Raw genomic sequence first — 20,753 nt, forward strand, 5'->3', positions numbered from 1 at the left:
TTGGGGCAGAGAGAGAGGGAGGCACAGAATCTGAAGCAGGCTCCAGGTTCCGAGCTGTCAGCACAGAGCCTGACGCGGGGCTTGAACTCACAAACCGTGAGATCATGACCTGAGCCAAAATCGGATGCCCCTGAGCCACCCAGGTGCCCCTTAGGGTAAAATCTTAAATTCTAAGTTGCTTTATTTTAATTCTATTAGAGCATAAGCCGGGCAGAGAGAGAGGGAAGAGGAGGGAGGGAGGGAGAACCTTAAGCAGGCTCACACTCAGTGCAGAGCCCGACGCAGGGCTTGACCCAATGACACTAGGGGATCGTGACCCAAGTGGAAGTCAAGAGTCAGATGCTTAACCGACTGAGTCACCCAGGTGCCCCTAACAAAAGGTTTTATAAGGTTTTAAAAATTAGCTAATTGTACAGAAAGGAGCTGATGCTCTTTAACTTTGGGTTTATCCTTTACATTGGGTAGTTTTTCCATTGTCTTAGGGTTGCAGAATTACCCACAGGGAGCAATTTTTAGCAATGTCCAGGGAGGCCCAATCAGTTAAGCGTCCAACACCTGATTTCGGCTCAGGGCATGATGTCACAGTTTGTGAGATCGAGCCCCATGTCAGGCTCTGTGCTGACAGCGTGGAGCCTACTTGGGATTCTCTCTCCCTCTCTCAGCCATGCATGCGTGCGCACACGCAAGCTCCCTCTCTCTGAAAATAAAAAGGGCTCCTGGGTGGTTCAGTCAGTTAAGTGTCCAGCTCCAGTCATGATCTCATGGTTTGTGAGATCGATGCCCGCATTGAACTGTGCACGGACAGTAAGGAGCCTGCTTGGAATTCTTTTTCCTCTTCCCCGCACATGCACATACTCTCTCTCAAATAAATTAAAAAAAAAAAAAAAAAAAAAGAATGTTTAGCTTTGTGGCTTTTACTGCCAGGAGTGGAGTCTTGCAGTCTTCCATGAGTCAGATATTTTGACTCTTTATGATCTGCTGACTTTTAGGTTAAGGGTCAACCTAAAACCAAAATGGCGTTACTTTGGTCACCTTGCCTCCCAAGCCTTCCCTGTTGCCTCCCAGTGATTTGAAGACAGCTCTAGTTTTAAGACACTGGTAACCATGCTTCTCAGAGGACATCATGATACCCTCTTGAGTAATTTTGCCCTTCGGCGACTCCTGGGAACGATACTCCCCTCTAGGAGGGGATCTCTGTGGCGGAGGTATTTGCTGTGGCCTCCTCTCTGGACCGCTGGTGGCAGGAACCGCTTGTATAAATGTGTTTGCACCAGTGCACAGGCTGTTGTCCCAGAGGAGAGACAGAAGTAGCCCCTAAACAGGAATTAGCTAAAAGTCTTTTAGTTTAATTAAATCACATGGTTTGGCCAACAGGCCCAGAGGTTTTTAGAGAAATGTATTCCACGAGAGAAACAACAGCAACGGAGACACATTTCTAACTTTGCCTCCAGTAATTTAGCCAGAGTGGGTTTCTTTGTTTGTTTTATAACTTGGGCCGTGTCTCCCCCAGGGAGGAAGGCCCATCCCAGTGAGGACAGCCAGAAACCCACAGCCCTGCAATGCTGGGGGCTATATACTATGCACCCCTCTTCCTCTCACTAGCTCCGAGACTCAGGCCATGCCTGGGGCCACAATTATTACCCATCTGGAGAGCCTCTGGGTGACTGCCAAAGCCCTTTGATTCAAGCCTTTGGGCTCTGATGGCAGGTTATAGTTCTGCCAGGTTGTGTGACCTTGAGCCATACAGTTAACCTCTCTGAGCATCAGTCTCCTCACCTGTAAAATGGCAGTAAAAACAGGAATTGGTAATTCCTGTTAGTAAAGCTGAGGTTTGCTTTTAGGCTTTGCACTGACGCCATAATAGCCCCGCAGACCCTTATTAACAGTGGGGTAGAATGGGAACCACATATGAAGGTTCTTGCTACCTGAAGAAAAATTTAAGTTATTTGCAGAGTATTCTGAGAAAATCCGCAGTCTGCCTCAGAACCCAGGTTAATTGCTTAGGCATGACTCTTCAGTTTGGCCCCGAAGCCGTGTGTGCCCCACTCTGGAGGCAATGGTGTGAAGGGCCAGGATTTCCCCAGGTGTCTGCAGTGTGGCCGAGGCACGAGCGACCCCACGTGGACTCAAGTCCCGTGTAGATCAGTATATAAATTATGAGGTTAGGTTGCTTGTTTATGCATGTATAATTAGAAACCGGGTGCAGTAGGTAGAATAATGCCCCCCCCCCCCCCCCACTGAGATGTCCATGTCCTAATCCCTGGAACTTGTGAACTTTGCAGATATAATTAAGAGCTCAAGTCAGGAAAAGGATCCTGGATTATCCAGCTGGGCCCGGTATCCCAGGGATCCTTATGAGAGGGAGGCAGGCAGGTGAGTCAGAGATGTGGCCACAGGTTAGAGAGCCGCTGGGCCACGGAGCCAAGGAACGCCCGCAGCCTCTGGAAGCTGGCAAAGACCAGGAAACCAGGTCTCCCCTGGAGCCTCTGGAAGGAACGCCACGCTGCCTGCTGAGACGGGAGACTCTGACCTCCAGAAACGTAAGAGAACATGTTTGCGTTGTCTTCAGCCGCCCTATTTGTGGCAGGTTGCTCCTGCAGTGACAGGAAACTAATAGACGAGGTCAGTTCAGAAAAAGGAAGTGTGGTCTAGAGCAGTGTTTCAAATTGAGGGTCAGAGCCCATCAATGGCTGTAAAAATCAATTTAGTAGGTCACGACTGGCATTTGAAAAATTGAACCCAGAGAAGATATTTTGCGTGTTCGAGGGGCACCTGGGTGGCTCAGTCGGTTAAGTTTCTGACTCTTGATTTCGGGTTCAGGTCATGATCTCACAGTTCGTGTGTTTGAGCCCCACGTCGGGCTCTGTGCTGACTGTGTGGAACCTGCTAGGGATTGTCTCTCTCCCCCTCTCTCTGTCCTTCCCCCACTTGCACATGTTCTCTCTCTCTCAAAAAATAAACTAAAAAAAAAAAGTCTGAAAGGCACCACCGTAATGTCAGTCCCCTCAGGGTCCCAGGAAGGGTGCTGTAGCCACACCTTTGCTGCACTACGGTGAGAATCCTGGACCAGGCACCAGCACAGTCAATAGGCATTAACTACTCATAGCAACCCTGTAGGGTTAGAACTGGTATAGCCACATTGTATTTATTTATTTTTAATGTTTACTTGTTTATTTCGAGAGAGTGTGAGTGGGGGGAGGAGCAGAGAGAGAATCCCAAGAATCTCTGCTCAAAGCATGGAGTCCAACGTGGGGCTCAGTGTCACAGCCGTGGGATCGTGACCTGAGCCAAAATCGAGAGTTGGACGCTTAACCCACTGAGCCACCCAGGTGCCCCTATGGAACACTGAAAGGTGACAAAGCCAGGCCAGAGAGGCTCGTGACGGCCCACATTGGAACACCAGCAAGCTGGCCAGAGCCCTGGTGGTAACCGCTAAGCACGCCCCCTGCTGGGCTTGGGCCGGGAGTGCAGATGCCTAGTGACCAAGCTCAGGGGCGGGGTCAGGTCACTGAAAGTGACGGGAGGGGACCTTTCCAACTTGCACCTTGTGGGGTTTTGTTGGAGTTTCCAGCTGAACTGGTACAAAACCACGTGACTTGGCAGGGGGTGTTCAACAGGCGCTGCCCCCATCGGGGTCCTGGCACGTGGAATGCTAAGCGTGTTCTGGGCCTCTGCATGGTGGACATCTGTCCTCCTAGGCTGAGAAAGAAGACACAAGAATTTCTCCGGTTCCTCCTCCTGGGGATCGGGTGGCAGTCCTTTGATCTCAGGGACAGAGACCCGTGGTCCCCAATTGGGGGTGGGCACATGCTAAGATTAGGAGCTCAGACTGGGTGCTTCTGGGACAAGTCTTCCTCCCCGGTCTCCCCGCTGCCTGGGCCAGCCCACCACTTCCGGAGTCCAGACGCCTGGAGCTTGGCTGCCCTCTTGTGACCAGGAGGCAGCAAGGAGGTGGAACAGGAAGCCGGAAAGAACCTCGATGACCTGGGGATGACTGCCTTCCTCCAAGCTGCATTTCTTGGAAACCTGAGAAGGGGGAGTGCAGCGTCTTCACCCCAGGGTCCCAGGGGACGGGGCACGCAGTTTCCAGCAAGAAACAAGCTCTGTGAGGTGTTCCTAGAACTCCGAGTGAAGCCTTCCGCCCCAGGTCCCCCTCGCTCAGGAGAACCTCACTTAAGGCTTGCAGAACTTTGATCCCAGAAGGGAGCGGTTTCACATAACCCCTCCCATGGCTTTCCAGTGTGTGGTGTGGTCGGGTGTTCCCACAGTGGCTGCAGGCCTGTGGGGGGGTTGCAGCACTTATCACGAGTCAGCCTCTTCATAGATTCAGAGACTGAGGCACAGCAAGAAGCACCATTTACCGGAAACTCCATTTTCTAACGCCACTTGCTGGCGTTAACAACAAGTTAACTTGTTGCAGTCATTAACTCCTGCAATTTCGAGACAGCAAACGCTCGCGGGAGGGGCAGAGAGGGAGAGAATCCCAAGCAGGCTCCTCACTGTCAGCGCAGAGCCCGAACTCCTGAGCCGTGAGATCACACCCTGAACAAATCCCCGAGCTGGACGTTTAAACGACTGTGCCACCCAGGCGCCCCGGTTTCTGCTCCCACTAAGTTGACAAGCTCAGTTTACACAGGAGGAGAGAGTCCTCAGGTGTTCACATTTGTCAGGATGCTTTTGGCAACCGGTAACAAAGTCTCGACGGAAACCAGCTTAAATAGTAAAATCGATTCCTTGGCTCACCTGTCCGAAACCTCTGGAAGCAGGTTGTGCTCAAGCTGACCAGTCAGAGGCTGACCATCTCTCGGGGATTTTCTCCACCTGAGCTCTACCTATGTCGTCATCTTCCCTTGCAGCTGCTCCACTTTCAGGTTCAGGTTCACGCGGCTCACCCGAACGGTCTTCCTTTCCTTCCTCCACACTCCAAAGCTGCGGGCCTTGCTTTGCCCCTGCCAGTCTTGGGTCATGAGCTCAGGACAGGGGACAGCCGGAGCCCAACCCGGTTAGAGCACTCAGGCGGGTGACGGAGATGGGGGTCAGCCCCACCTGGGGCCGTTCCCTGGGCATCTAGAAGCCAGGAATGGAAGGAACAGATGTTGCCTCGGTGTTAAGCTGCTCTGGTCCCCACAAGAAGGGGGTGCCGCTACAGACCATCTGAAACTTTCTATCTGTGCAGACCGAAGCCATCTCTGGGATTGGCCACAGCCAGACGGGAGGGCTGGTAACAGCCCCTCAGTGTCTCCTCAGAGCCGGGGGCTGCGGGTCCTACAAACCTCTGGAGTTAAGTTTGCTCAGCTCCACGCGCTCACGGCAGGAAGTGCTCCGTGTTTGGATCCATGGAGTCCTCCCAACGGCCCGGCAGAGGGCAGAGTTCGGTGTACAGGAGCTGGGAGTCCAGTGGAGAGCGGACACCCCTGATGGGGAGCCGGCTGTGGACACAGTGGCCTAAGAGACACGTCCTGCAGGACAAACCGGAGTTGGCCAGGTGGGGACAGGGCGGGAAAAACGTTCTAGGCGGAAAGAACGGCATGCGTTAAAGCCCCCAGACCTCCGGGGACCCGGAAGACCCCGCACCCCATCTGCCGCCCGCCGCCTGCCTGGCACTGGGAGAGAGGGCCCCGAGGGAGGGGCCTGACCGACTGCGAGGGCGCAACAAGGTTTTCACCGGGGTCTCCCGCATCCGCGCAGCCACCGGGCCACATCTGCACCGATGAGGCAGAGGCTAGGGATGGAAAAACCCCTGGGGACCCCTTGGCCCCAAACCCAAATTCAGGTGGCTGCGAGGCCACCAGGTAACTTAGGAGCGAGAGGAGGGCTGCAGCGGACTCCAAGGGCAAGAACTCCGCTGAGGGACCCAGCTGGGCCAGCCACGGTCGCTGCGAGAGGCCGACCCGCACCCCCGCCCGGGGGCGCATTTTGCCGAGAGCGCGGGGAGGGCCTCGCTTCCGACTACACCCGCTTCCGCGCTTGCACTTTTTGCGCCCTGTGGGCATCGGCTCACAGAGGAAGGATGGAGAGGACGCTCTCGCGGCGGTGGGGACGTGCGCTCCCCGCCCAGCTCCCGGCTTCCCGCCCAGCTGCTGCTCGGGCTGTGCGCCTCTCTCCGAGCCTCAGTTTCCCCACGCATAAAGTAGTGAGGAGCGGTCGCGGACGATTTCAGGGCGCCCTGGCTCGGTGCGGCCCCCACCCCGGATGGGTGGGCGGGGCCTGGGATCTCTCGGCCGCCACCCTGGTCGCCGCCCCCGTCCCCGCGGGGCTGAGGCCGGGAGGCCCCGCCCCCCGCCCACGAGGAAGTGGCTGCGGCGCGGCGCGGGGCCCAGAGCCGGTTCGGCGCGTCGACTGCCCAGAGTCCGCGGCCGGGGCGCCCCGAGGTGAGCGGGCTGGGGGCCGTCGGGAGGGGAGAGGGCGCTCGGAGGAGAGGGGACGGGGAGTTGCACGCGGGTGGGGAGGGTTACGGGGCGACCGCAGGTGTGGGGGCGCGGGGAGGGGGCCTCTCCAGGTGTGTGGGGTCGCCTGGAGGTGAGGGGACCAGCGGATGGTGTTCTCCTCCGGGTGAGGGAAATGCAGGGCTCCCTGCCCCTGGCGCCCTCGGGGCGGCCCCGGCCCCCCGTTCCTCCTGCCCCCCGTTCCCCCTGCCCCTGCCGCCCCTCCCTGACTCTGCCCCGAGGTCGGTGTCCCCCGTTATTTCGGGCCGCGAGGGCCCCACGCCCAGTCACTTCCCCTCCATCCTCCAGCCTTCCGGGTTGCTCCGGCCGGGAAATGAGCTGGCGCCCCCGCCCACCTTGTCCCTCCCTCCCTCCCCGCCCTCCCCCCCCCCCCCCGGGCCACCTCCCCAGCCCCCAGTCCGCCCCCGGCCCCTGGGGCCGGGTCCGCGATCCGTACCGGGAGGGGGTCCCGAATGCGGGACCGAGCGGCCCCTCCTTCGCCGGCGGCGGGGAGGGCAGACAGGCCGTCCAGGGCGGTGACTGTAACACTGTGAAGACTGGCAGGAAGCCCCGGAGCCCGCCGAGCACGGGGACGGAGCCGGAGGCGCTCCCCGGGGTTCTTCCAGGCTGGCCCCAGACTCCCCGCGCGGGGCAGGCAATGCCGCCCAGTGGTTAAGCGCGCGCATTCCCCGCGAGGCCTCAGGGACCCGGGTGAGGGTGCCAGATTCCTTCCCTGGCCCATGATCTCAGCAAGCCGCCTCACTTCTCTGGGCCGCAACCTTCCCCATCTGTAAAATGGGGGCCTTTCAAGTTGTGAGGCTTACATGAGATAACGTGTAGAAGGCACTTGGCAACGTGCCAGGCACACAGGGTGAGGATTCTCTTATTTATTGTTGCCACTGCCAGGATAAGGCCTGCCCACACTTATCAGTGTCCAGATGATGCCAAACTCCGAGATTTCGGGTCAGAATCCCAAACTGACGTTGAGGAGCTGTGTGGCTTCGAGCGAATCGTGGCTTTTGTCTGAGTCTGTTTCCTCCTGTACAAAATGAAGGTTTAAAAAAACAAACATCAAAATAACTTCTCAGCCTTGTTTTAGGAAGTAAAAGAGAATGTCCGTCAAAGTCTTGGGTAAATACTGGGCACTTAAAGATGCCAGGAAAGTTAGTTTACATGTGTCTTTGTGCGTAATCCACATAGGTCTTTTCAAATAGTTAAATGGTATCCTAACATGTTAGTGTCACAAGTCGTTCCATATTTGTAGTCTTTGGGTTTTTCCACCCCTTCCACCATTTAAAGGGGGTTATTATGGATGTGTTTGCTTTAAAAAAAAAAAAAAAAAAAAGCCAGTGGCTATTTGCTTAGCACCAAAATGAATTTATGCCAGCGAAGTGTGTTATTTTTCAGTTCCTGTTCTTTGTTCCTACAGTTGCTGCCCCTCAGAAAGGTTGAACAACTTAGCAACAAATGAGCATTTCTCCACAACCCTGCCCCCATTGAGTTTTATGTGTTTTTGGACTTTGTTTCTGTTTGGGTTGTTTCATCAAGATTTATGGTGCCTTTCTATGATTGTTTTCATTTACGCTTCTTGATTTTTGCCTGGTTTGTAAGACTTCAGGAGCAGAGTTGGGGAGGAGAGACAGGCTGGTCTGTTTGGGGTGGCAAGGGCTGCTCCATACACAACAGGAAGCTGAGTAACTGCTTAGCACGTGTGCAAAATGGCTTGCTCGTGGCTCCCTGGAGCGTCTGAGCTGGGTGGGGACTTCCCTGAGTGCCTGTAGGGCCAAGATCCTGCTCCAGACAGCTCCTGCCTGGTTTAGCCTCGAATGCGGCCGAACCATTCTCTGGATTCAGAGAAGCTGAAGCAGTAAGAAACCTACTGCCAACGCCTTGTTCAGCCCCAGGCTTTTCTGATACAGAAGTTGAAGGAAGTATAAACTGAGGGTATCCATGGAGAGAGTCAGAATTTGACCCCAGCACTGTAGTAAGGAAGGCAGCCTGGCCCAAGGCTTTACCTGCCTTGCTTTGCTTTGGAGAGGAGCTGAGTTCTGCCCACATCCTCAGAGAGGACCTTCTTGATTTCAGGTTTCCAAGCTTTCTTGATTGTTGGCCCTAATCAGGAAAAAAAAAAAACCCTGAGCACGTACTCCCCGGTAAATACTTATAAATTGCATACATATGTCACTGAAATAATGAAGCATATTCATTCCTTATAACCTATCTCCTGAAGAAAAGGATGGGATTCATTCAGTCACATTCAAGAGATATTTATTGAGCACCTACTATGTGCCAGGCACTCTAACTGATGCTGGATACATCGGCGAACAAACACATACCCCGCCCCTATGGAGCTTACGTCCCTACCCCAGTGCGTCTCTGGAACCCCGTGCAGGGAGACCCACACCCTACTTTGGAGACCCAACTCCCCGCTCTCAGCCCTCACCCCTCTTCCCTGTGCTCTCCCACCCCTAGCCCTGGGGGATCTCCAGTCCATTCATACTGCGCATTCACGGTGTGCTGGAAGGACGCAGGGGAAGTGCTTTTGGGAACACTGAGATCCTGGTTTCAGGCTGGCAGAGGGGAGCCAGCCGGGGGAGACTCAGGGTCTGGCCCACACTCCCCCAGACTCTGTTTCTGGGTTAATCAGAGCCAGAGTCCTGCACACGGACCTCTGGGCTCCTTCCTCTCTCTGTCCCCAACAGTTAAGTGGGCCCATGGTGCTGGCTCACAGGGCTGCAGTGACGAGTGGGTGGGTGTTCCGGAGACCATGGCCCCAGCCTGCCTTGGTCTCTGCCAGGAGCCACTGCAGAAGCACCACCTTGTCCACCCACTTGGGCCAAGTAGCCCTAGTTGCATTTTCCTCAGGGCGGCTGGCTGGGAGTGGGTGCCCCCCTCCCCCAACCCCTGTGGAGGTTTTCCTGGGAGTAATGCAGCCCAAGCTCCCCGCGGCAGGGTGGCCTGGTGTGAAGGCTGCTTCACTGCTTCTGACCACAGGGAACAATCCAGTGATTCTCCTCTAGGAGGGTACAGCCCCCAAGGCCACAGTGGCCAGATACCTACTCCCCTCTCTGGATGGCCACTTCCTCATTTGAAACGTGGGGGTTGGGAGTCATTGCTGAGGCCCTGCTGGCTTTAGTTGCTTTGCAGAAGTTACGAAAAAGTGATGAAAAGAAGAAAATGCACCTTCTCTCCCATCCCCTTCCCTACCCTCTACCCCCTTTAAGGTGTTGATTCAGTGTACTACGAGTATTTCTGAATGAATTCATGCTAAAGTGTGATTGGCTGATAGATGTGGTCTGAACCTCCCGCCCCTGCCTGTCCCACTGTGCCTGTAGCCATCTTTATCAGCCCCTTCCTCTCCCACTTGAGAACCTTTGGGTCTCAGGAAACAACAGTCAGGGCTCCCCAGGTCCTCTTGGCTGCGTTATTCACTAGTTATGGAAGCTGCTGTCTCAGCAGACCCAGCCTCTCCATCTTCACAGCCTGGGACTCTGGAGCACCTCGCTAGATGGGCTTTCTACAGCCTGGCCCATGTGTCTAGCCACTCTTAGCAAGACCCTGCAAGGAGCGGAGACCCCCGGCCACAGAGTCTGGGACAGCTGGAGCTGGGAAGTTGTGTTCTGCTAATGAGGTGCGGGCTCAAGTCTAGGACCCAGAGACCACCCCCACGCCCCCAGGGCTGTAGCCACAGGGCTTCCTCCTGGGCCACCGGGGGCTGAAGGGGTAGGGGGTGGTTGGCCTCAGCTGGAGTTTCAAGGCCACGAGAGCCCAGCTGGGGTGTGGAAGTGGGCCTCTGCCTGATCTCGGCCCCACTGGTGACCGTGGGAAATGGGGGTGGGCAGATGAGCACAGTAAGTGTTCCAGTAGGCCTGGAGCTCCCACTTCTTAGTCTTGTCATCTGTGGTGTGGACAGCAATGAAGCGCCCCAGCCAAGCTGGATGCCAGAGCTGACCCAGCCCCGAGGCTCCGGAAGTGCCAGGGGAAATCCCCATCAGGCCTGCTGACCCGAGCTGGGGGCCCCCCCAAAGAGCCACTTCCGGGGCCTTTGTCTTCCACAAAGAGGCTTTATAAGGAGAGGCTGGGGAAGTAGCCATGATGGGAGCAGTGTGCTTGTGTGCGTGTGTGTGCGTGTGCGTGTGTGTGCGCAGGGCTGAGCACACATGAGTGTGTGTGGCTGGAGTGGCTGCAGGTGTGTCCGCTCTCTCCGCAGTGCTGAGGACCCGCCTGGTGCCCTGCTCCAGGCATGTCCCTGCCCTGTACATGTCTGTGTGATCTGGGCTGCCCCAGAACCTTCCAGAGCTTCCTGCAATAAATGAAAACAGGTGTTGCATCTGGGCTGGGCAAGAGTTGCTAGGGGGTCAGGAAGCCGGGCCCGGCAGGGTGCGTGGTGCCACCTCGGGCCAGCTGGTCACTGAGCCCCGGATTTCTCAGCTGGACGGCGGGCCACGTGCAGCTCGTCCTTCTCCTGTGCCTGAGCCCGAGCTCAGTGCTGTGCCTTCCAGCAGGGCCTCCTGGCCTGCCACCTGGGTAAGCTCCGCCCGAACAGGTGGCCCATCTTGTGAGGGGCCGGCTAGGTGCCCGCTAGGTTCCTGGGTTTTCAGGGCTCAGGCCCAGAGCTGGGGAGAAGCCTTTCTTCAGCCCAGTCCCTGGGACACAAGAGCTGCCGGTCTGGTGGGGGAGGCAGCCAAGTTCCTGGTGACACCAGACACCTGTGTGACTGGGCGGGTAGCTTCCGTTTGTTGGACCTCGGCCTCTACATCTGTCATCTGGGGCTGTGGCATCTGAGCACAAAAGTCGAGAGCGCCTAGGGTCCGGGAGGGGTATGAAATAGGTGAAGGGGACCAACCGTAAAACTCACCTTGCTGAGTGCCGAGTGATACACAGAACGGTTGAGTCACTATATTATACGCCTGAAACTAACATTGTGTGTTAATTATACTGGTATTAAAAAAAAAAAAAAAATACCTGCACTGTTTAGAGCTGGCAAGTAAGGAGCATTCAGGAAATGTTGGGTGGTAGTGTTTAAAAAAAATTTTTTCTTACTGTTTGTTTATTTTGAGAGAGAGCGCGTGCAAGCAGGGGAGGGGCAGAGAGAGAATCCCAAGCAGGCTCCATGCTGTCAGTGCAGAGCCTGATGTGGGGCTTGAACCCACGAGCCATGAGATCATGACCTGAGCTGAAATCCAAGAGCTGGACGCTTAATCAATTGAGCCGGCCAGGCACCCATTTTTTAATTAATTTAATTAAATTTTAATTAATTAATTTTATTTATTTATTTATTTATTTATTTATTTATTATTTATTTTGAGAGACAGACTGAGAGCGCCAGTAGGTGAGGGGCAGAGAGAGAGGGAGACACGGAATCGGAAGCAGGCTCCAGGCCCCAAACTGCCAGCACAGAGCCCAACACAGGGCTCGAACTCCTAAACCGTGGATCGTGACCTGAGCCGAAGTCAGATGCTTAACTGACTGAGGCATCCAGGTGCCCCTTTTTAATTTTTTAAATAAAGAACTTACTCTTCTGGACGCTAGTGAGAGTAAACAGTCGTGTTCCTCACATACTTACTGAGCACCTATTACATGCCAAGCAAAACAGGGAAAGAATTGTGAACAAGACAAGTGGAAAATGTCTGTCCCCATCAAGCTCGTTCTGTCCCAGCTGGGACAGAGAACGGGTGAAGGGAGTGAGTCCAGTGTAACGAATGTTCCATGAGGATTCTTTGTGGAGAAAGTTCAGTCTGGAAGAGGGAGTGCTGAGGTAGGGGAAGGTGGTCGCGGTTTCAAATCAGCAGTCAGAGAGGGCCTCGCCAGAAGGTGGTGTTGGGATGCAGACTTAAACAGGGCAGCGATGAGGGCTCCCCACGCAGGCCCCCAGGGATGGAGCTTAGGAGGTGGAGGGAACCGCCAGTGCAAAGGCCTGAGGCCCGGTGTGCCCCAGGATCAGCCGCGGGTCTAGCAGGGGAGACAGACCCCTAGTGGGTGGACCATGGCTGGGTGTTACCACGCGGGAGCTGCCATTTCATGAACACCTGCTATGGCATATCATCTTATTTTACCCTCTTAACACCTCCGGGGGCAGGATTCCTGTTCCCGTTTTGCAGATGTGGACATTGAGGTTCAGAGAGGGTGAGCAGGGCTTTGCCAAATGGAACAGGGGTGGGCAGAGCTGTGCTGGAAGGCGTGGGGGCGAAAGGACTGCCTGTGTGTACCCCACCCGGTCGCAGGCTCAGCAGGCTCCTCTGAAGCTCAGCGGCAGGGCCTGAGTGGGGTGGGGGTTTAAAGTGGGAAGTGCCGTCAGTGCTGGTCCCAGTTCTGGGGGTGCACCCAGCTGCCCTCTGTACCTGCCTTCATCCCCACAGCCCAGCCACCCACTCTGGGCCGTCCCGCCCCACCCCTCCTCCCCTTGAAAGGATTTCTGGGTGAGAAAGGGCAGACCTGCCTCCACCCGCCCCCCCCCCCCCCCCCCCCCCCCATCTCCTGAAAGCCAAGCTCCAGGTGTGGAAGGCCTGCTGCGTGCTGGGCACCACCTGCCTTGCATCCCCACCCCATCCCTCCGGCGGGGGGAGGGGGGGGCAGGCGCTCTACCTGTGAGGAAACCCAGATGCAGGTGGTGAGCACCGACAAGGCACAGGTCAACACACCCCACCCACGGGAAGGAAGTGGCATTGGAAGGCCAGCCCCTGCTGCCTGCCCACGGGGTCGGCTGGGAGCCCGGTCTGGGATCAGACGCAGGGCTGACTTGGGGTCCCTTCCTCTCGGGCACAGGAGCTGAGCGGTCATGGCTTACCACAGCTTCCTCGTGGAGCCCATCAGCTGTCACGCCTGGAACAAGGACCGCACCCGTGAGTACCCGCTGCCTGTGGGCTGGCAGAGGAGGGGCGGGAGCCCCCTAGCCTGTGGGCTCTGGGGGCTGGCTGTTCCCCTCCTCATCTCTGGTCCTGAGTGTGTAAGAGGGGATGAATGAGCTCGGGGCCGGGGTGGGGGGGGCAGCAGGCGAGTGGGCACCGCGGGGTGGAGGTGACAGCACAGCCCCGCACCTGCTGCAGGTGCCGCTCGGGCTCCCAGGCTGGGGGTGAGAGGTGAAGACAGCCCGCAGTGGCAGGTAGTGACATGAGCAGTGAAGAAAAACACGCAGGAGGGGAAAGCATGGGAGGCAGGGGCGCTGGTTTAGAAAAGGTGGCCGGGAGGAAGGGACATGTGCACAGAGACACAGAGGAGGCGGGGGAGCCAGCCATGCCGAGGCCCTGAGGCAGGAGAGCCTGGCGTCGTCAGGAGCAGCAAGGAGCCCAGGGCTGGAGCTGGGGAGCAGAGGGCAGTAGCAGGGGGAAGGGAGAACTCCCAGAGGTCATGAGACCACTGTGGGGGTGCCTGGGGGTAGCGGGCGCAGGTGAAGGATGGCTAGTCCCCAGGGAGGGGTCACAAGGTGTTTCAGGGAACCCCCTGCCAAGGCAGTGAAGAGCGAGGTATTGCCCAGATGGCCTGTGAAGGGTGTTCCTGGTAGAAGGGAGTCATGAGGGAATGGGTGGTGGGGGACTTGGGCACGCATGCCTCCTCACTCCCCTCCCCTCCCCTCCCGCAGAGATTGCCATCTGCCCCAACAACCACGAGGTACACATCTATGAGAAGAGCGGGGCCAAGTGGGTCAAGGTGCACGAGCTCAAGGAGCACAATGGACAGGTGACAGGTGCGTCAGACCGACTGGGATCACTCTCCTGGAAGGAAGCAGGGGGATGGGGCAGGGCCAGCCAGGGCCATCCTCCCAATCAGTGTGTTAGGTAGGCTAGTTTGGGTTGCAAGCAACACAACTCTGATTCAAACTGGCTTAAGTTAAAAGGGATCATGTTGCCCCTTATTACTGAAAAACTCAGGTTTCTGGGCTTCAGGAAAGGTTTGATCCAGCAGCTCAGCTCAGAGTCACCAAGGACCCGTTTCTCTTCTGTCTCTTGGCTTTCCGGCATGTTTGGAGATATTTTGGAGAGCTGTAACACTCTCAAGAAGTTCTAGTAGTATCCCTTGGAGCAGCTTTCCTCCAGATTGTGTCCCTTAATCCCCTCCTCCACCAGCGCTGTAGAGCCACCTCTGCTGGATGACTTCAGCCGCGTTTCCTCCCCGCCCCACAGGCATCGACTGGGCCCCCGAAAGTAACCGGATTGTGACCTGCGGCACAGACCGCAACGCCTACGTGTGGACGCTGAAGGGCCGCACGTGGAAGCCCACGCTGGTCATCCTGCGGATCAACCGGGCTGCTCGCTGTGTGCGCTGGGCCCCCAACGAGAACAAGTTTGCTGTGGGGAGTGGTTCCCGTGTCATCTCCATCTGTTATTTTGAGCAGGAAAATGACTGGTGGGTGCCTGGGAGGGTTGGGAGTGGGTTGGGAGGAACCCTGGGGGCTGCAGACTAAAAGGCGGTGGGGCTGGTGTCCCAGGAAGCACTGGATGGTGTGCCAGGTCACTGTTCATGTGACCCTGGCAGAGTAGAGCCTCGTAGGCGAGGGGCACTTCCACAGCCGTCCCGTTGATGAGGGCACAGACCACACCATGACTGCTCGGTGGGCCTTGCGGAAAGCCCTGCATGCATGCTGGCACGGACTCCCCGACAGCCCCCTGGACTGGACATCTGTTGTCCCCACTTTACAGATGAGCAAAGGAAGGCCCTGAGGCGGTCACTCGCCCAGGATGTCCAGCCTGTCATGTTCCAGGGCCGCGTTGTAGTATCTTCCCCTAGGTCCCTGAGGGCAGAGGAGAAGCTGGAGTCTGGGACACCTGAGATCACATAGCACCCTGGCCAGCTGGCTGCTGTGACTCCTCACTGAGCCTGCCCCCCGGGTTGTCACGCAGTTTACTATTATTTCTAACGTTTATTTTTGAGAGAGAGAGAGGGGCACAGCACAAGTCGGGGAGGGGCAGAGAGAGGGCGACACAGAATCCGAAGCGGGCTCCAGGCTCTGAGCTGTCAGTGTGCAGCCCGTTGTAGGGCTCGAACCCATGGGCCTTGAGATCGTGACCTGAGCTGAAGTTGGACGCTTAAGCGACTGAGCCACGCAGGTCCCCTGGGTTGTCATGGGGTTTAAAGGAAACCCGGGATAGAGGGCCCACCCTGGAGGCCACTTGGCACATCACTGGCCTGATCTGGGCCCTGGCAGGCTGGTGGGCTGGCAGCACCCAGGCCCCTCCCTCCTGGGACCTTGTCGGGGGGGGGTTGGGGGTAGAGGGTCTGTGAAGCCCCATGGGAACGTGGAGTCCCTGGGGCACAGAGGCCATGGGTGCTGAGCTCGCCTGTCCCTACCCCCTTCCATCCATCTGTCCAGGTGGGTGTGCAAGCACATCAAGAAGCCCATCCGCTCCACAGTCCTCAGCCTGGACTGGCACCCCAACAACGTGCTCCTGGCCGCAGGCTCCTGTGACTTCAAGTGCCGGTGAGCGGGCAGGGTCTGGATGTCAGCACAGGAACTAGGAGTGGAGGGTGGAGGGAGCCCTGCACCCCGTGACCCAGACCAGCTCTGCTGGCAGGCAGGCTTACCCGGGGCCTCAGCCCTGCATCTGAGAGGTTTTGCTTTTCGAGAATGGTCGTCGCTGGGCCCCGTCTCCAGCCCTTGTAGAGTCTTGGCAGGATGCGTCCCTTGCTGCCTCTCCGTGTCAGCAAGGAGTCTTTCCTGGGCCCTCCTCTTCTGCTTCGTTAGAGTCCCCCTCCCGCGGTTTCCTTGTCTTCCATCTGGAGGACAACGAGCAGCTTAGACAAACCCGTGCCCCGTTATCTCGGGCCTGGAATGGAGCCTCTGGTTGCTCCTGGCGGTTTTTCACTTCTGGGCCCAGTGCCCCCGAGTCTCCTGAGGCCTCTGGCTCCCAGCTCCAGGCAGATGGCCTGGGCGCCGGGGAAACAAGGCTGCAGCAGGCACCGGAGGCCCCTTTGGAGGCCCCCGACACGCACAGAACGTCCTGATGAGGCTCCGTTGGTGGGTGGGGAGCTGGTTTGCTGGCACCTTGACCTGTCGGGCGGACCCCCGTGTTGGCCCTGGGAAAGCAGGGCAGGGAGGAGGGGCATCCACGGGGCTGTCTGTGAAGTGTAGGGGCCAGCGTGATGGGGACCAGGACACCCCCTGGGGACCGTGTCAGCCGTGCGTGGTCAGTCCTTAGATAAGGGCCCGAGGGCCCTGGGAGTTACAGGATGCAAAGCCGGGACTCACTCCCTTGCACAGGAGGGCACTGAGGCCAGACTCGTCCAAGTGTGAAGATGCGGGGCGTGAAAAGCTGGCTGTGGTATCCACCAGCCTCTAGCTGGGCACTGACCTCAGCAGGCCACTTTGGGACAGGGAGTCCCTGGTCAGTCCCTCCCGGACCCCCGGTCTCCTGAGTTTTTTTTCTTTTGGTCTCTCCTGGCAGGATCTTCTCAGCCTACATCAAGGAGGTAGAGGAGCGTCCAGCACCCACCCCGTGGGGCTCCAAGATGCCATTTGGGGAGCTCATGTTTGAGTCCAGCAGTAGCTGTGGCTGGGTGCATGGCGTCTGCTTTTCAGCCAGTGGCAGCCGCGTGGCCTGGGTCAGCCACGACAGCACTGTGTGCCTGGCCGATGCCGACAAGAAAATGGCGTGAGTACAGGCCAGGGGAGTGGGGGGCAATGGAGGCACAGAGCAGGCGGGGACGGAGTGGCTGACCTCTCTCTCTCTCTCTCTCTCTCAGCGTGGCAACTCTGGCCTCTGAAACACTGCCGCTGCTGGCCCTGACCTTCATCACCGAGAACAGTCTGGTGGCAGCGGTGAGGCAGGGAGGGGAGCGGTGCTAGTTAGAAAAGGTCTCCCAGAGATGGCCAGGCAGCCCTCCACTGCCCACCCCCCACCCCCGACCTTCTTTCCCTCCTTCCTCACTCCCACCAGCTCCAGCCAGCCGTCAACCTGTGGTCAGAATGGGTCGGTTACACTGCAGTAACAGCACCCCAGTTGCTATGACGTAACACAGTGTGGGCGTCGTGAGGGGCCCTGCTCTGTGCAGGTGGACGCTTTGTCTCCAAGACACTCCCCCCCCCCCCCCCCCACCTTGGAGGAAGAATAAGGAAGTGGAGAATCACGCCCTGGACCCTGAGGTTTCTGCTTACATCTCACGGGCCAGTGGAAATTACAGGGTCACACCTAACTCAGTGGCGGCCACATGGTCCAGCCACACATCCAGAAGCGCACTGCCCTCCCTCCTTCCTTCTGTCCACCTATCCGTCAAGTCCCCTTTCAGCCCTCAGCAAATATACTCCGGTCCCGGGGGGGGGGGGGGGGGGGGGGGCGGGGGGCGGGGATTGGGCCTGCTTTGCCTAACAGAAGCGCCCAGCTGTGGGGTGTCTCCCAGAGTGGGTGTGACTGCTCGGGCAGAAAGTCCCTAGGTTTCCAGGGGTGTCCCAGACAAGCTTTCTCAACTGTCCACTGGCCTTGTTGGGGGAGGGGCCACCCCTAGATGCTTGCCCCCACTGTCCGTCCCTGTTCTGTACCTGGGGTCCGTCCAGCCGGCTGTGTGTCTGAGCTGGCACTGGCTTCCCGCTGGATCCACCTGAGGCCCCCGCCGCCCAGCCCCTGTCGGTGTCGTGTCTTGCCTCCGGCCTTGGATCCCCGTGCTCAGATTGGGGGCGCCGTGCCAGCCCTCAGCCAGCGCTCCAATGGCACCCTCACGACTGTTGCAGGGCCACGACTGTTTCCCGGTGCTGTTTACCTACGACAGCGCCACGGGGACGCTAAGCTTCGGTGGGCGGCTGGATGTGCCCAAGCAAAGCTCGCAGCGTGGCTTGACGGCCCGGGAGCGCTTCCAGAACCTGGACAAGAAGGCGAGCTCAGAGGGCGGTGCGGCCGCAGGCTCGGGCCTGGACTCGCTGCACAAGAACAGCGTGAGGTGAGGGTGGGGCCGACCTGGACTCTCCTCCCAGCAGGGTCAAGGTGAGGGCCCTGATTTAGGGAGCAGGGTTGCACAAAACTAGCATCAGGTGGGGACACAGCAGTCAGCGTGCCCCTCGCTTTTAGAACGTGGCTGTGTGGGGACCGTTGTAGAAGCTCTGGGATGGCCAGAGTGTGACCAGCCCCGAGGCTGTGCCTCCTTGAGGAATGAGGGGAGCGAGAGACAGTCCACAGCTCACAAATCCTGTCAGCCACAGGTGTCCACTCCACAGCAAACCAGGGAGAAGTGTGGCCGCTTAAACCCTCCAGTAGCCACAAGGTCCAGTGTCCTTTTCAGACTAAACTCATGTCCCCTTTGAGGGCTTGTCAGAACTAGCCCTGCATATCTTCCCACCCCTGCGTTTTGGTTTTTCCCCATCCAGTTACAGTCCTGCCACGCTGCACACTCCCCACACACGTGTGACGCAGGCCCTGCCCAGGGCTTTGCACGTCCCGTTCCACTCGCCTAGGCTCCCCCTCGGCTCTATGAACACGCCTGCTCCTCCTCAAAGCAGACTCGCGAACCCCGTTCTCTGTGACCCCTCACAGCCCACCCCCGGGGGCTCTCTGCAAGCCACTGCCCCAGAAGGGTGGGAGCTCCTGGAGGGCAGGCAGGCTGGAGTCCAGTGTGGCCACAGGCTGGGACCCATCAAGCCCTCGTCTTCTTTACAGCCAGATCTCGGTGCTCACCGGAGGAAAGGCCAAGTGCTCCCAGTTCTGCACCACGGGCATGGATGGCGGCATGAGCATCTGGGACGTGAAGGTGAGGCCTGTCCCACCGTGCCCCTCCCTCACCCTCCCCACTGGAGAGCCCCCTTCATTCTTACAGAAGGGCACTCCTTTGGGACGAAGGGTGATGAGGGACACCCTCTCTGGCACCTCCCTTTAGGGCTGGGACAGGGGAGGGTAAGGTCCCTGCGGGTGGGGTGTGGCAGGACCACTGAGAACTAGCCTGTCCTGCTTGTCTCCTTCCAGAGCTTGGAATCAGCCTTGAAGGACCTCAAGATCAAATGACCTGTGAGAAATATGTTGCCCTCATCTCAACTGCTGGGGGGAGGGGGTCAGGGAGGCTAAGGGTTGCTTTGCTGAACGTTTCTAGGGTACCAGTTTGGGTCCCCATGGGGACTGCTCCATCCAGAGGGGAGGGGCGGGGTGGGAAGCTTTTCTTACCTATCGAAGGAACATGTGCCTTTTTCTTAAAGAAATGCTTTCATTTATTGTGAAAAACAAATGTTCCCAAAGCACGGTGCTGGTCATGAACTGCTTCAAAAACATGGAGGGAATAAAAAAGCAGTCACAGACCTGGTCTCTGTGTCTGGGAGAAGTTCATTTTCACAAGGGCTCAGGTAGCTTATTTTTCCTTGTCAGCAAAATTGATCTTTAAACCCAAGGGCCTTCCCCTAAATGGTTCCTTTCCCTGCAGGCCAGCCAGGGGGCTGCCAGAAGCAGGTCTCCGTCCCGTCATTCAGTAGCCTGATTCCCAGACCAGCGGTTGCACATTTTAGCTGGTTCTGGGCTTTAATGGGAAAGTATTTCTCTACTCGATGCTGGCAGTTGATTTCTGATACCTGCACATGATTTCCTGAGACAGTTTTTCCCCCATTTCTGTTTCACTCAGAGCGCCTATTTAACGTGTGCTTCTTAGGTTTTTTCTTAGTCTAGTTGGGTAACATGATTTACATCAACAGATCAGAACTGTGAACTCCCCCTTATATTTGCATAAAAATGGTACCTCAAGATGCCTTCTCTCAAACTGTTCTAGGCCCGTCCCTCAGGAGAGCCTCCTCAGTCGCAAGAGGCCCACAGATCCTTTTTTAAATCACAATGAGACGGGCCACACAACTCCTCTTAATGTCTATGAAATGCAGTGCCAAGGTCCACCCAGCCAGTACCAGCCCTCTGCAAAGTGAGCTTCTGGTCCTGACTCAGCTGTCGTCAGGCCCCGGAAGGCCAGGGAGATATTCACATACCTTTTTCTACAGCTCAGCTCGGGGCTGGAAACACGGCCCCAGGGTATCAGTGTTGTTCCGAGACCGCGAGGAACAGGCCCCCCCTTACTCTTAGAGAAAGATGAACAGCAAACAGGCTCTTGTTCGGCCACCGAGGCCTCAAGCAGAGGCTTCACAGTGTCAACCGTCCGCCCTCATTACAGACAAGTCTTGGCTTAAAGCTGACAGGCTCGGGGTGCCTGGGTGGCTCGGTCAGTTAAGCGTCAGACTCTTCATTTCTGACAGCGTAGAGCGTGCTAGCGATTCTTTCTCTCCCTCTCTCTGCCCCACCCCTGCTCAAGTGCTCTTTCGCACAAAACAAACACTAAAAAAAAACCCCAAAAAACCCTGATAAGCTGTCATTTGCTTCTACCAAGAAGGAAAAGGCATTATGACACTGTGGGGTAGGACTGGCTACTCAAAGGGTGGTCAAG

The 20,753-nt window shown here is 57.2% G+C and overlaps 1 protein-coding gene and 1 long non-coding RNA gene across 3 annotated transcripts; one reads left to right on the plus strand and one right to left on the minus strand.

Moving 5' to 3' along the window:
• Positions 1–896: 896 nt before the first annotated feature.
• LOC123589119 lies at positions 897–6,110 on the minus strand. Its single transcript, XR_006708171.1, has 2 exons — positions 6,002–6,110; positions 897–5,510 (listed from the first exon to the last, which is right to left on the minus strand). It is a non-coding gene; the product is annotated as an uncharacterized LOC123589119 (long non-coding RNA).
• ARPC1B (actin related protein 2/3 complex subunit 1B) lies at positions 5,371–19,637 on the plus strand. 2 transcript variants are annotated; one of them, XM_045460760.1, is made up of 10 exons: positions 5,371–5,485; positions 13,191–13,267; positions 14,005–14,109; positions 14,546–14,768; positions 15,733–15,840; positions 16,805–17,011; positions 17,103–17,178; positions 18,085–18,290; positions 19,004–19,094; positions 19,307–19,637. In XM_045460760.1, the coding sequence occupies exons 2-10, from the start codon at positions 13,204–13,206 to the stop codon at positions 19,343–19,345; spliced, it is 1,119 nt and encodes a 372-aa protein (XP_045316716.1). In that variant the 5' UTR covers positions 5,371–5,485; positions 13,191–13,203; the 3' UTR covers positions 19,346–19,637. The 2 variants fall into 2 exon arrangements, with proteins under 2 accessions (XP_045316716.1, XP_045316715.1); XM_045460759.1 differs by lacking the exon at positions 5,371–5,485 and adding an exon at positions 6,158–6,371.
• Positions 19,638–20,753: the final 1,116 nt, after the last annotated feature.

The sequence above is a fragment of the Leopardus geoffroyi genome, chromosome E3 (assembly GCF_018350155.1).
Source record: "Leopardus geoffroyi isolate Oge1 chromosome E3, O.geoffroyi_Oge1_pat1.0, whole genome shotgun sequence".
NCBI classification, from domain to species: domain Eukaryota; kingdom Metazoa; phylum Chordata; class Mammalia; order Carnivora; family Felidae; genus Leopardus; species Leopardus geoffroyi.